This window comes from Numida meleagris, chromosome 14 (genome assembly GCF_002078875.1).
Source record: "Numida meleagris isolate 19003 breed g44 Domestic line chromosome 14, NumMel1.0, whole genome shotgun sequence".
In the NCBI taxonomy this organism is placed as follows: Eukaryota; Metazoa; Chordata; class Aves; order Galliformes; family Numididae; genus Numida; species Numida meleagris.
In genome coordinates this window covers 4,518,549-4,531,365 of record NC_034422.1, presented here as the reverse complement: position 1 = coordinate 4,531,365, position 12,817 = coordinate 4,518,549, and the positions used below count along the sequence as shown (strand labels likewise).

Sequence of the window (12,817 nt, the reverse complement as noted above, 5' to 3'; positions counted from 1 at the left end):
ACGAGGATGATGTCTGTCACAGTAAATTGGGTCTGTGCAGGGTTTCTGTGGAAAGGAGAGGGATGTGGGGTGTTCCCGAGGGGTAGGAAAGGTGGGCTGGTGGCCATGGGCTGGGGTGTGGATATTAAGGCCCCTGAGATGGTTCCTTGTACAGTACACCACTGTCTTCTTGGCTTGCAGTGGTTGGGTGAGCTGCGAAAGTCATAGGCCTGGTGAGGATTTAGGTCAACGTGGAGTTGTTTAAAGCCTAATTACTGGGACCTCAGTGCCTGGAGTTCCTCAGGGATCCCTGCTCCTGGTCACATCCCCAGGAACAGTGGTGCTGGAATCGCAGCTTGCTGTGGCTCTTGACGCCTCTCCCATTCACAGTTCTCCCCCATTTGTCCAAAGCAATGAGTTGTCAAACATTTACCAAGGCTGTGTGCAGGGTTTATTCATATTTAAATAAAGCCATTATCCTGGCCTTGAGTTTCAGTAGTTTTCTACTCTTCCTCTTGAGTATTTCTCTCAGTAGTGCCATCTAATCAGCTTTAGGTTTTAATTAAACAGCTGTCATTTGCTTCCTAGTTCTGTTGCGACCTGATGTTGTATTAAATTTTAATTTAGCCTAGGCTGGATAAGAAGTAGATTCCTTCAGACAACAAAGAAACGCTATTAGCAGGTTACAGTTGTAATTAAGAAGAGCTCTGCTGAAGTACTAATGCATTCAGGTACAGAGAAGGAACGGAGCTAAACATGCACGTAATTGTTATTCAGGGATAGTGCCGCAATGTGAATGTGTAGTTTCTGCCCCGGGTGCTTAAATTCCAGGTTTTTGGTCAAGAACCCACCTTAAACCCATGGCCGAGGAAGTAGGAAAGGATTCCATCTTTCACCTGGGAGCTGCAGGGAGTTGGTGGTGAGAGGTTGGTGCTGGGCCCTGGGTGGTGCTCCAGATGTCCGGGGATGCTGTGCCATGCCGTGGGACCTGCCCACGTAAATCAGCGTTATTACCTCTCTCTAGAGCTCAGTGATGTTGACAGTAGCCAGCACAGGTGTCTTCCATGCACTGACACTTTTTTCTGCAGAAAACCTTACTGTGGAAATAGAAGACAAACCTAACAGAATCTACTGAAGATGCAAATAAAAAAAAAAACGAGGTCTGCTTATAAATCTAACAGACAGTCAATTAGTTCAGTTCTGCCTTCATATTTCTTCTTCAGAGGAAATACATTTTGTCAGTCTATAAATAGCCAGCTCTTAAAAAGGTCTTTACACGGCCTATTATACTTGTGTAACACCCGATGCAGGCATCAGGCATCTGAAATATTGATTTCTATGGCAGAATTGCTTGCCAGTGAAGTGTAGCTTTGTGAAGCAGCACCAACTAATTAGCACCGTGGGTATCTGTACTTACTGGATGGAGGGGAGGTTCGGGACAGTGCTGTGTCAAGAGAGAGGTGAGCATATTGCAGAGCACCTACAAGCGGAGGAGTGGCAATGTGTCACTGCTGAGCCCTTTTCTCTCACTGAGCTTCACAGGCAGTTTACAGAAGGATGTAAATCTTTTTGCATTATCCTTCAGAACATCAAAGTGTGACTTCAGCTTGGAAGCTGAGCAGCTCTTCGGAGTTAGTAGGAGACTAGAGGTTGTGTTTGTTGTCACAGAGGTGGGGTTGGCAGTAGGGTGGTACAACAAGCAGTGCAGAAGCAAAGGAGGAGCTAGCTCAGGCCTGCTGAGAACCTGATTACAAGTCCACTGAAGTCAGAAGAAATCTTTCATCTGTTCTTCAGTAGGGCTTTGGATTGGACTATAGTGCTACCTGCCCTTGACACACAGGAGTTATGGAGCTGTGCTAAGAGAAAGTGGTTTAGAAGCAGAATTAGGCGCATGTGCATTGCCCGTGACCTTGGCAAAAATACTGCTTCTCGTGATGCACTGAAGAAGACTGTTGTTGAGGAGCGTCTTAGAAGCAGCCTGCTGACACACCAGGATGCAAAACCACCATGTCGACATCATGTATTTGGCCAACATTTATATCTAATGGATGGAGTAGATATGTTTGCCATTGGTTCGGTGCCATCTGCCTACCTCTTCTCTGCTGTATTGTGCATGAAGCACCCTCTGTTCGTCTTCACCTGGTTTACACAACCTCTTTCCACCCGAGCTGCAGCTAATTGTTCTCACACAGCAGTGAATTTTCTTAGTTTGGTTTGAACCTCAGTCTCTGTAAAGGTTTTCCACTTGTTCTTTCGCACTTTTAGTTTTTCACATCTCTGTTTGCCAGTGTCCCTCTGTCATGGGTGGCAGCTGGTGATAAATGATCCCATTCAACGTAAACAAAACCCAGTCATTTACTGTGCAAAACATCTGGCTGGTGCCTGGCAGAGAGCAGGACAAGGAGGATTGTATTTATTTCATGAGGTGTAATTCAGAAAAACATCTCTATTCAGGACAGCACTTACACATGTGCTTAAATCACAGAGAAGTCTAAGTGTCAAGCTGAGGCACATACTTTTGTGCTGTTTTGAACAGAAATGGACTGGAGTACACGTTTAAGTGCTTTTCTGGAACATGACTGCCCATAAAGCTCTAGCAGACTATATTAGTTAGCTGGCGCTAGCGTTATTAGTACTTCTACTCATTTAATTCAGGGTGCTTTTTGTAGAAGTTTCCGAATATTGATTAAGAATACATCTTAGTTGCAAGTATTTACTGGACCTCTCCAGCTGTCCTTAGCCTGTGGTCAATGCCCATTATTTTCTATCAATCTAGCAAGCAGACAAAAGTAAATGATAGTGAATATATCTCCCTATGCAAGCTGCCATCAAATTTTCCACTAAAATCCGTTTATTCTTCCACCAATCCTAATAGTGGAATTTAAAGTTAGATTAGTTGGAAGCAACTTTTTTTTTTTCCCCAACTGGCAAGCAATTCGTTTTATGGAAGTTGAAAAATGAGCAGCAGATGGATTTAAAGCAGTATTTCCTCTTGAAGGCTTTTCTACAAGGCTGAGCTGAATCTCTCTGGAAGCAGAGGTTGTGTGAAGCTTTGGGCCTGCAGTGAGCAGTGCTTAAGCAGAGACGTGTTCCTCTGCAGGCCTCCATCAGAGCTGCTCCCCTCCTGTCTGCTCTGCTTACGCAAGGCAGGGACCTCTGGGCAACTCACTTGGTGCAATTAATCAAAATGCAGCCACGGTGAGATGCAGAGGAAGGCTGTATTAATGCAGTCACTAGAGTGCCAGCGCTGTGAATTCGTCAGGATTAGAGATAAATGTGGTAAAACATCTCCAGGTGGGATTTTGATGGGGAAAGATTAGAAAAACTGTATATGACATTGCTTAGTTGGTAATAGCATGCCACATGCATGGTTTTTCTAATCATATATTTATGTCCAGAAAAGGGACAAATGGCTCAACTGTTAGCTGAACCAGTAAGGAAGAAATGCTGTTACTGTAGTGCTTGGCAATTGCCTCCTACATCCCGGGCATGATTTGGGACATAAGGGTGGGATGAGCCGCTGACACCCCTGGAGATGGTGCTTGAAACGCGCTGAGGTTCTGCCAACCCGCAGATGTGTCTTCGCGCGTCATTGCGTTATGGATTTCATTTCCACAGCGGCCAAACCTGTAAATGAGCTCAGAAAGAGTAAATCTGTATGTCTGTCAAACCAGATCTTGGTGGTCCAGACACAAATTTTGGCCTAGAAAATTGTTACACCGCTGACTGCAGGGAGCTCACAGTGTCGCTCCCTTGTCCCTTTCCAAGGGAAAGTTTTGGTTCTGCGGTCTGATCTCTGCAGTGTTCTACGCTTTTTGCTTCTCTAATGGCCATCCCATAATTGTGTGTGTGCATACAGGACACAGAAGTCCTTAACACGGCCATCCTGACGGGGAAAACGGTGTCAGTGCCAGTCAAGGTTGTTGCGGTGCAGGAGGACGGGTCGGTCGTCGATGTTTCAGAGTCCACTGAGTGCAAATCAGCTGATGAAGACGTCATAAAGGTAAGGTGCCCACGTGAGATGGGCATGAGGGATTCACAAGTTTTTTCCTTTATCTTCTCCGCTACCGCTATACTGGGACCTAGCCCGCATGTGGGATTTTGCATGGACCGTTGTTTTATACAATCACAGCTGTTTCTGCAGTGGTGGGTGGTTTCCACTGAGCAATGAGGAATTTGGTCTCCAGAGGTTACGCAGGGTGAGCATGTTTCTGTAGACTGATGCGGAGCCGTTTGTGCTGGTGCTTTCCGTAAGCTGTGGGAGAGGGCGAGGGATGCTGAAAGCGTGTTCCTGATCTTTGCTGCTGGCCAGGGGAGCTAGCAAGGAAGAACATGTTGTTGTCTGATACATCCCACGTGGGAAAAGTCAGCTTGCTGTGCAGGAATCTTTATCCTCGTGTGGGTTTTCTGCATCCATTATTAAATACAATTCCTATTTTTCACAACTCTGAATGAGCTTGTTACCAATATTGGGAATAAATAATATCCTCTAAAACAAACATACATCTAATTGCGTTTTAATTCCAACAAGAAAGAAGTTCCTTTGCAGTTGAAGTGCTTAGAGGACTGTCCTCTTTTTTGCGTGCATCCACCTGATCCTAGGCAGCACTAGGAAAGATGCAGTGGGTTTGGCAGAAGCCTCAGTCAGGCTAACTCTACTTTCTTCCAACCTTTTTCATGTATATTTATCTCTATTTATCACGAAGGCAAATTATTCATAATTAAGAATGAAGTTAGTGAGAAAAGGCATATGTGCAGCTGAATCCTCAGACTGATGTCTAGCACTTTCCAAACCTCAAAGCATTTTGAAAAGGAAATCAGTGTAATAGTCCCTTGTCATGAAAGTGACTCTTCATGAAAGTGATGTTTACCTTCAGCCAGTGATGGAAGAGGTTTCTTGAATCTCTATCCTGAGCTCTAGCTTCTGTATTTTATGCTATATATTGGGTGGGGAAAGAAAAATCACATTTTGTTTTTCTAGTAACCAAATTTCCGTGAAAGCTCTTACCAAAAAGAATATGAATGACTATCTTTGTTCATGACTGACTGAACTCTCAAAGGAACAATTCATTTTGATACATTTTGCTGTTCTTTTTTTGCAATGTACTATGCAGCTAGTCGTCTCTAATTTGTGGCTATTATTTATCAGTTGACAATGAAGTGTTCGTGTTATAAACTCATGCTCCAAGTTGTGTATCATCAACATATTGCTCAGACTTCTTTTCTTTGCACTTCAGAAAACCAGGTCTAAAATCTGATGTGCGGATTTCTGTTTCTGTTGAGTTTACAGGATTTCTAGGACTCATTATTAGAAAATACGGGACAGAACCAGATACAAAAAGATGAGGGAAAGAACTCCCCTTCCATTATTTCAAAGCGCTGCTTGTTTAAAGTCCATTTAGTTCAATCAGCAGTTGTCCATATGGATGTCCTGCCAAAGCTGGCTGTGAAGCTGTTCTGGTTCCTGAATTTAAAAGGTCCACTGGAGCTTGGAACTAAATAAAGCTTGACATGACCTCTCTGAGCGGAGACAAGATTGCCAGTTGCTTTCCTGGATTTACACACTTCAAGAAAGCAAAGCTCTCGCCCTTTGACCATCATCCTTTCTCACTTTTTTTTTAAAATGAGTTGTGTTTCTAGGTGGAAATAGACTTGTTCCAAAACACTTTCAACTTGATGAGGGCCTTCCATCTCTTTCAGGGATTCAGGGAGACCAGACCAAAACAACAGCCAAAATTCCACACAGGTTTTACAAGATTTTCACTGTATTTTCCCCTACTTCATCCATTATTTACTTATCTCTAATGACTACACTGGGTATAAATCCAGTCTTCATTTCACTCCTCTGTGCAATTATTTGGGCATCAAGTCACTGTCAGAAGACAATGCCTTGGGGACTGTTTCCCAGAACTGGTACCCAACATTACTAACTTAATGAAAATAGAAAGGTTTGAATATGGTCTTTACTGAGTTCAGCTTGCCCCATCTTGGTGATATAAAGGGTCTCAAAATGGGTGTAATGTTATTTTGGTGAAAATTCGACTATCCTTATAGTGGATTTTAGTTGCAGATTACTGAAAGGTGCTTTCAGGCTGCATGCTACTCAGGCTTAAATGTTTAACTGGAAATACAGGTACTGGTTGCAAGACTGACTTCATAATGATGAAATAGCTGAGTTAAAATTTAGTACATGCTGGATGTGCCTACATTTTTTTCACAAAATTGCCCATCTCCCTTTAGAAGCTCCTTTGGTAAACTCAGTTTTGACTTTGCTTCTGGATTTGTGTTGACTTTTCTATATACATCATACTGCTAAACCCTCTAATAAGGGTTGTCAGGAATTTTGGATGTATTTACCTAATTTTGATCTTTTCACATTAATTCTGCCTTTATTGTTTCTTTGTAATTGGAGAGATATTCACATTCTTTTGGGCAGAACAGAATGTTGCATTCTTAACCTTTTATTTCTGTTTAATAGCTAATGATTTAATAGACAATTAATGAGACGATTCTTTGATCACTGCTGTAACACCATTATTTTCAATTAAGACACAATGAACTGAAGCTAATTTAAATAGAAACAGACTTTGGCCCAGGCTGTTACGTACTTATACAAAATGTGCTTAGCTGGGCAGCTACCTTGGTATCACACTGATAAAAACAGCACTCGGAGGTGGCCCAACAGATAGGTGATGAGTGATTTATCTGTACACAAGGGATGTGAATCTCTCCTGCTCGAAGCCATATATATCCCCTCTGCCTAACAGTTTAATAGCTTCCCAGCAAGAGAGTAATTCAGTCCACATTTTTCATGGCCTACATAATTAGTGGTAAATACAATGAAACACACCCATTACTTGACATTGCATTTACCGACCTTAGTGTGACTTGTTCCTCATTGGAGTTGCACAGATAAACTTGTTCAGTTGTGTTGCCATCCCTGGTCCCTGTAGTTGGGCACAGGCCATAATACTGACCAGCCATTTTGCCTTGAAATGGCTTACACTGTAAAAATGTAAGAGGAAAACATTATTGTTGAGTCAGTGAAACTCTCATGTTTATTCCATCATTGAAAAGAGATGTTAAATGTTTTTGGCATTTGAAAGAAAAGAAAGGCTTTATGATTAAGGCACTGAAATGCTTCTCAGCATTTATTTCCATATCTTTTGCTGATTTCCTGTGTGTAACTTTGGGTAAGTTAGTCATTCCTCTTGGAATCTCACTTCCTTATCTGCAAACAAGGCTGAGAAAAAATCTTTTCCCAGCCTCAGCCAGCCTTGTATAATTTTTTCAAGCTACTGTTGACTCTGAATGGACAAAATCCTTATCTTCAAAAGCCCCGTTAACTTCAGTGGTCTTCTGCCATGGACTCACTTGAAGGTCTTCTCCCAAGTCTTGTTTTTCCTGTAAACCAGAACTAAATAGGGGTGTGAAGCTGAAAAGGAAGAAGTGATGGAAATTTATGTATGAGTTGCTCAGCTATTCTGGTGCTGGGAGATACACTGAGAGACAAACCAGCTTGTAGGCAAAGTGGGATGTGCTTTTTCTATATGTGTGCTGAACCGTGGGGCCTCAATCATCACAGGCGGGGAAAAAAAGCCTTGAAGAAAAAGATTAAAGCAGAGGTACCATGGCAGGGGCCTCCTTTTCTTGACCATCTTGTCAGGATGTATAAGCACTGCTGGTCTGTTACGGTGGGTTTTGCATGCTCCTTACTGATCTTTGAGCCATCGTTAGGGAGAAATAGCAGTGATAGAGGGAGCACCTTGGGATGGTTGTATTGCATGGGAAAGTCTAACCTGAGGGGCTTTGGCACTGTCAGTCTTTACAGCTCCATAGATGCTCCATGCAAGGTCCGTGCACTCCTTTTTCCTCCCTTTAAAAGCCTGAACCGTAGGAATTTCACTTGAAAAAAAAATTCTGAAAACATGGTAGTTATGTGTTAGGTCAGGAACATCAGCCACAAAGCAGCATCAAGTGAGGGAATTATAATGAGGACAGCTTCTTAGTCCAAATGTTTATCTCAGTAGTGTACAAATGAAAGGGAGACAGCTGCCCAATTAATTCATTCTTAGATAGTAATATTTTCATGTTCTTTGCAAGTTACACAGAAATTGACTGATGGTTCAAATTAATGTCTGCAGTAATTCACATGGCTTCCATGGAGTTACGCCATGAACTAATATAGCCTAATTTTTTTTGTAACAGAAAAGGCCCTCAATGGAACAGAAGGGAACCAGAGGGCCTCATCCTCCTCATTTCTGCCCACATGTAAAGTGCAATAGAAGCAGGCTCAATGTGCCCAGGCAGAGGCATACATTAAAAACAGTGGTGCTTCAGTAATATACCATGAACTCCATCTGTGCAAGAATACACTTTTCTTGTTAGCTTGCTAGACAAAAGCACCTCAGTGAATTATTTTTCACCTTTTCATAATTTCCTGCCTAATTATAATGAAAGTCAAATTCAAACCATTCCCACCCCCTACTTTTCTAACACAAACCTTATCTTGAACTCTCCATAATTAATGTTAAAACAATAGAAGACCTAATTTTGCTAGCAGCAGCCAGCTAGGCATTATCTAACGTGCAGTAAAACAAGTGTCAGAACGGCAGGAAAGGTAATAGCTGAACTAGATTGAATCTGTAGAACGTTCTTCCCTCTTTTAGAGAAAAGCAGATGAGTGACTGAGGACCTTATTCAGCAGCTGATCACAGTGATCTCTAGCCACAGCTACAAGGGACCATAAGGAGAAAATAGGGGAGAGATACTGCAGTTCTTTAACTTAGATTATACTGAATTTTGGGAACAGACCTGCAGCAGATCCTTAGGACAACTGACAGAAAGAGCAACTGCTCTTTTCATAAACAATAGTTTATGCAGAAGCTCTGAAAACAAAAGCAGTGCTTGTAATTTGCAAGTTCTGCAGCTGCGTCGCCATTAAAGTATGTGATCAAGAACGTAATGTACATAAAGTGGAGCTAATCTGATTTCTCCATCTATCATATTTTTGATTGCCTATCACTGTATTACCTGAGAGCTTTATTTGTCGTCACTCGCTCAGAAATTAGCTCGCTCTAGGAGTCCAAATTCAGTAAGCAGTCTCTTCTTGTTTATATGATGGATTTACTTCTGGTGCCAGTTGGTTTATTACACAATTCATTTTGAACTAGATCGTACTTTTTAAGTGATTTGTTTTTTTCTCCAGTGCTGCTGAGGGGTTCAAGATTGACAGCCCTGGAAGCTTAACCACTCTGCTCACCCCAGGTCGGGGCTGCAGCAGGCAGCTGTGCAGCTAGAAAGCTTTTCAAGGGCGAGTGTTTAATTTGGTGAGTCCACCTCCATGCCCAAGCAGTGCTTTGAATCTCACCTGATTAGTGCCACTGAGCCAGTATCATCAGCTCCATGAAATCAGCTGGTAACAACCTGAAGTCACTGTCGACTTCATCTCCATCCATCTTTGACAGCTGGGAGCTGATGGGCCCTGCAGTCCATCACAAATCCTGAGAAATAATGACTCCCCCTGATGCCTGGCCCAACCAAGATGCTTACGGCAACTATGTGCTCCTTGGCCAAACAGAAGGATGATTTAGGAGGTGAGGATCCTGCCCTGGACTTAGAGTTTGCTTTACTTCTCTGCTTTACTCCAGCCCCCGCTCTGTGAAGTTGCTGGTCTGTAGCAGTAGTGACAGAGGGATGACCAGAATACTTCTATCTCAGAAGGATTAATGGCAAGAAACATGTAGGAGACTGTGGATTGTCTTATGTTATACTTGTAGACAGGTTTACCTAAGTTAGGGCAATAACTGAATATCACTGAGCTGCTTGAAATGCATTAAACTTGTAATTAGAGCTTCTGATTTCTAGTTATTCTGGCCAGAAAACACCCTCTTTGCCCCCAAACAAAATTCATCTTTGTGAGTCAGAAGAGAGAGACAGGAGAATATGGCAGATCTCTCAGCAATATGTCAACTGTTGAATTAAGGATTTTGCTTTTTGTTGAAATATCAGAGGTTCTGACATTTAGGTCACCAGATTCTGCTAATTAGTTTCCTATCCGGACAAAGCACGATCAGAAAAGAGTAGCATAGCCACTTACTGAATATTAACAGATTTGTCTTAAAAAAACACACTTGTTACACAGCAACAGGTTGAAGTCTATAGTGTTTTATGAATGTGCCAAGCTAAAACATTGGGCTTAGAATCATATTTGCACACAAAACGGCTCCATGTATAGCAATACGGATGCCAGTGAGGCAGTGTACGAGATCACATATTGAAGAATTAATATTCTGTACACAGTACACATTGTACACAGTTTATAGCAAAATATATGTGTGTATCTTCCTGAAGCTATTTTTGAACACACACAGTCTTCAAAGCCAGCTTGAGAAAACAGTGTTTTGTCTGGGAGAGGATCCGTTAAGAACAGACCATGCCGACATGTGCAATTACACAGATTTCGGCAGAGATGCTTATGGTGTCTTCCAAGAGACCAGCTGCTGCTTCAGAGGAAGAAAACAATTCTATGGCGTAGCATTTGGCTGCTCTGAGAGCAGAAATACAAAGGGCATGGATCCCAGTCCTGGGAAACAATCATTAGCCTAAACTGCAGTACTGCTCAGGATCAACTCTGAATATTTTATACTAAGTGATGCACAGAGTAAACAACTCAGTCCGGGCTCACCAGAAGCAAATGCAGCAGTAAGAAACTGTTGTTGAGAGAAAATGATAAATATCTGGAGGCTTTTTCCCCAAGTTCTGTGGGAAATTAACCCTGCTTTATAAACTTTGATGCAGTGGGGCCATTTGAATATTTTAATTGAGGCTGTGTGAACCTCATGGATTCTCAGGCGCTTACACCTCTTGAACTGTCATTCTGGCTGGGCAAATTAACTCAGATTTCCATTGTCATCATAACTGGGGCCAAAATGTGCTTTCAGCTAATGTCTGTGTGAAAGGCACTGGGGTGACAGAGGTGTTCCAGAGGGCAGAATCTGCTCCATGTGAATGCGACAACAGCCATTAGCTGTCAGCTAAGGGATGAGAAAAAAGGCCTTATCTCCACCCTCTTTGCAGAGGTCATAGTTGAGAGAAGTGGGACTGGGCAGCAAATGATGCTTTCTGGACAGCAGAGCCTCCCATTCTAAGCAAGCAACAATTTTTTGAGCACGGAGGTGCTGTGTAGCAGCAAGTTGTGCGTACGATGCCGAATCTTCCAACCCTCCTAACAGGCTTTAGTAGCAGAGAGCTTTGCGCTGAGGCAGCAACCACCACGCTCCGCCACCAGACCTTGCATCCATCCCCCCGGCTCTGCAGGCTGCAGTTTAGTGTTGGAATGCAGCTTGAGGGTTTGTTTTGGGGTTTAATTGCTCCACACCCGTGTTTCGGTGATGTGTTCTGAGATGCATTCCCTTGAGCTACAGAACAGCAGCTGAGGATGGGGATGATGAGCCTGACACACCACCGTCATTCTGAAGTGCAGTTAATTCATTTGACATGAAAAGCACCTACCACTGACAGCAACCAGCTCCCTTTCTCAGCTGTGGAAGAAGGCAGTTTTGTTCTTGCTCTATTTTTAATTAACATTTTTACATTCTCACTGTATAGAATTGGAAACCAGAATGAGAACTACTTTGGTTGCCTTCATCCAAACAGCAGCAGGATGAGAAATACACGGAGCTAGATGGTTGTGTACCTCTGCACACTGGTAATGGGGTGCATCTGTGATCGTGAGGGGAATGGGGAAAATCCAGCCATAAAGAATGGCAGCTAAATAGTGGTTTGGTGAGTTAGACAAGGATGAAAAAACAAAAAGAAGTTACAAACAATATTTCTTCTTCCATTGACGTGAAGTATGGGGAATGGAAGTGCTTGCTGGGGTGTGGCTTTGTCCTCTTCCAGTTCTGCTAGGTGCTGTACCTGCGAGTGCCTGCCAGGCTACATGGGAGCAGTGCTGAGTGGTAACTAAGTGGCAGGATTTGACCCTTTGCTTTGTGTTGTGGATTCTTAAGGTCTGATTTATACAAATGTCATTGGACTGAAACATTTAAAGAGGAGTAAAACTGTAATGTACATAATTCACCCCCACACTGGAGACCTGTTTCCAGTGCGAGAGAGGTAAGCAGTTACCTTTGTGAGCTGGGATCACAGCCCAGGCATCTCTTTAAAAAAGTCAGAATTGTCAAGTAGTGATCGTAGCTTTAAAGTTTGCATTTGTTTAATGGGAAACAGCAACTAAATTCATTACCTCTACATTTTTCAAAATGGGGAGAAGCCAGAGTGTGCAGGCATGGCCAGTGAACGAGTAACCATGCAAAGACAGCAAAGGCAGACAGATCTATGCTGGAAATAAAGATGTATGTATCCCTGTATATAAAATCTGTGTTATGTATACAGCGCAGACAGCATAATGATTATGGCTCCTGTTCTATTTTTGCTGCCATAATTATTGTGCAAATAGTCCCATTTACAGTGAGTAAGAACTACTGCCACGCAGCCCCGCGTTACGTCCTCCCTTAAACATGAGCACAGATCAGAAATCTGTCATGAGCCAGAAGAAGGGACGTACTGTAATCAATGGAAGACTGCTGGGCAGAGATGCATGAACTCCTTGAAGTGCCAAGAATGGGCTGTTAAATACACGTATCCCTCATTGAAGAAGATCTGAGCATTTCCCTGAGTTGCATGCGTTTATTATTTGTGGAGTATTGACAATGTACTCAGCTCTGTATGAAAAGCGGCGTGGACACTGTGCCTATCCTACAGATCTCATAGCTGAATGAGAGCTGCACAGGGCTGGCTACAATAGAGACGTTCAGGGAGGTAATCCTTTATT

General features: G+C 42.8%; 1 protein-coding gene across 4 annotated transcripts in view; it reads left to right on the top strand.

Annotated features, from left to right (window-relative positions):
• The window catches only part of TMEM132B (transmembrane protein 132B), a 190,795-nt gene that overhangs the window by 148,571 nt on the left and 29,407 nt on the right, over positions 1-12,817 (top strand). For all 4 annotated transcript variants that reach the window (XM_021412778.1, XM_021412777.1, XM_021412776.1 and 1 more), the window contains one exon: positions 3,839-3,982. In XM_021412778.1, coding sequence (XP_021268453.1) covers positions 3,839-3,982 — 144 coding nt within the window. The remainder of the gene's footprint in view (positions 1-3,838; positions 3,983-12,817) is intronic.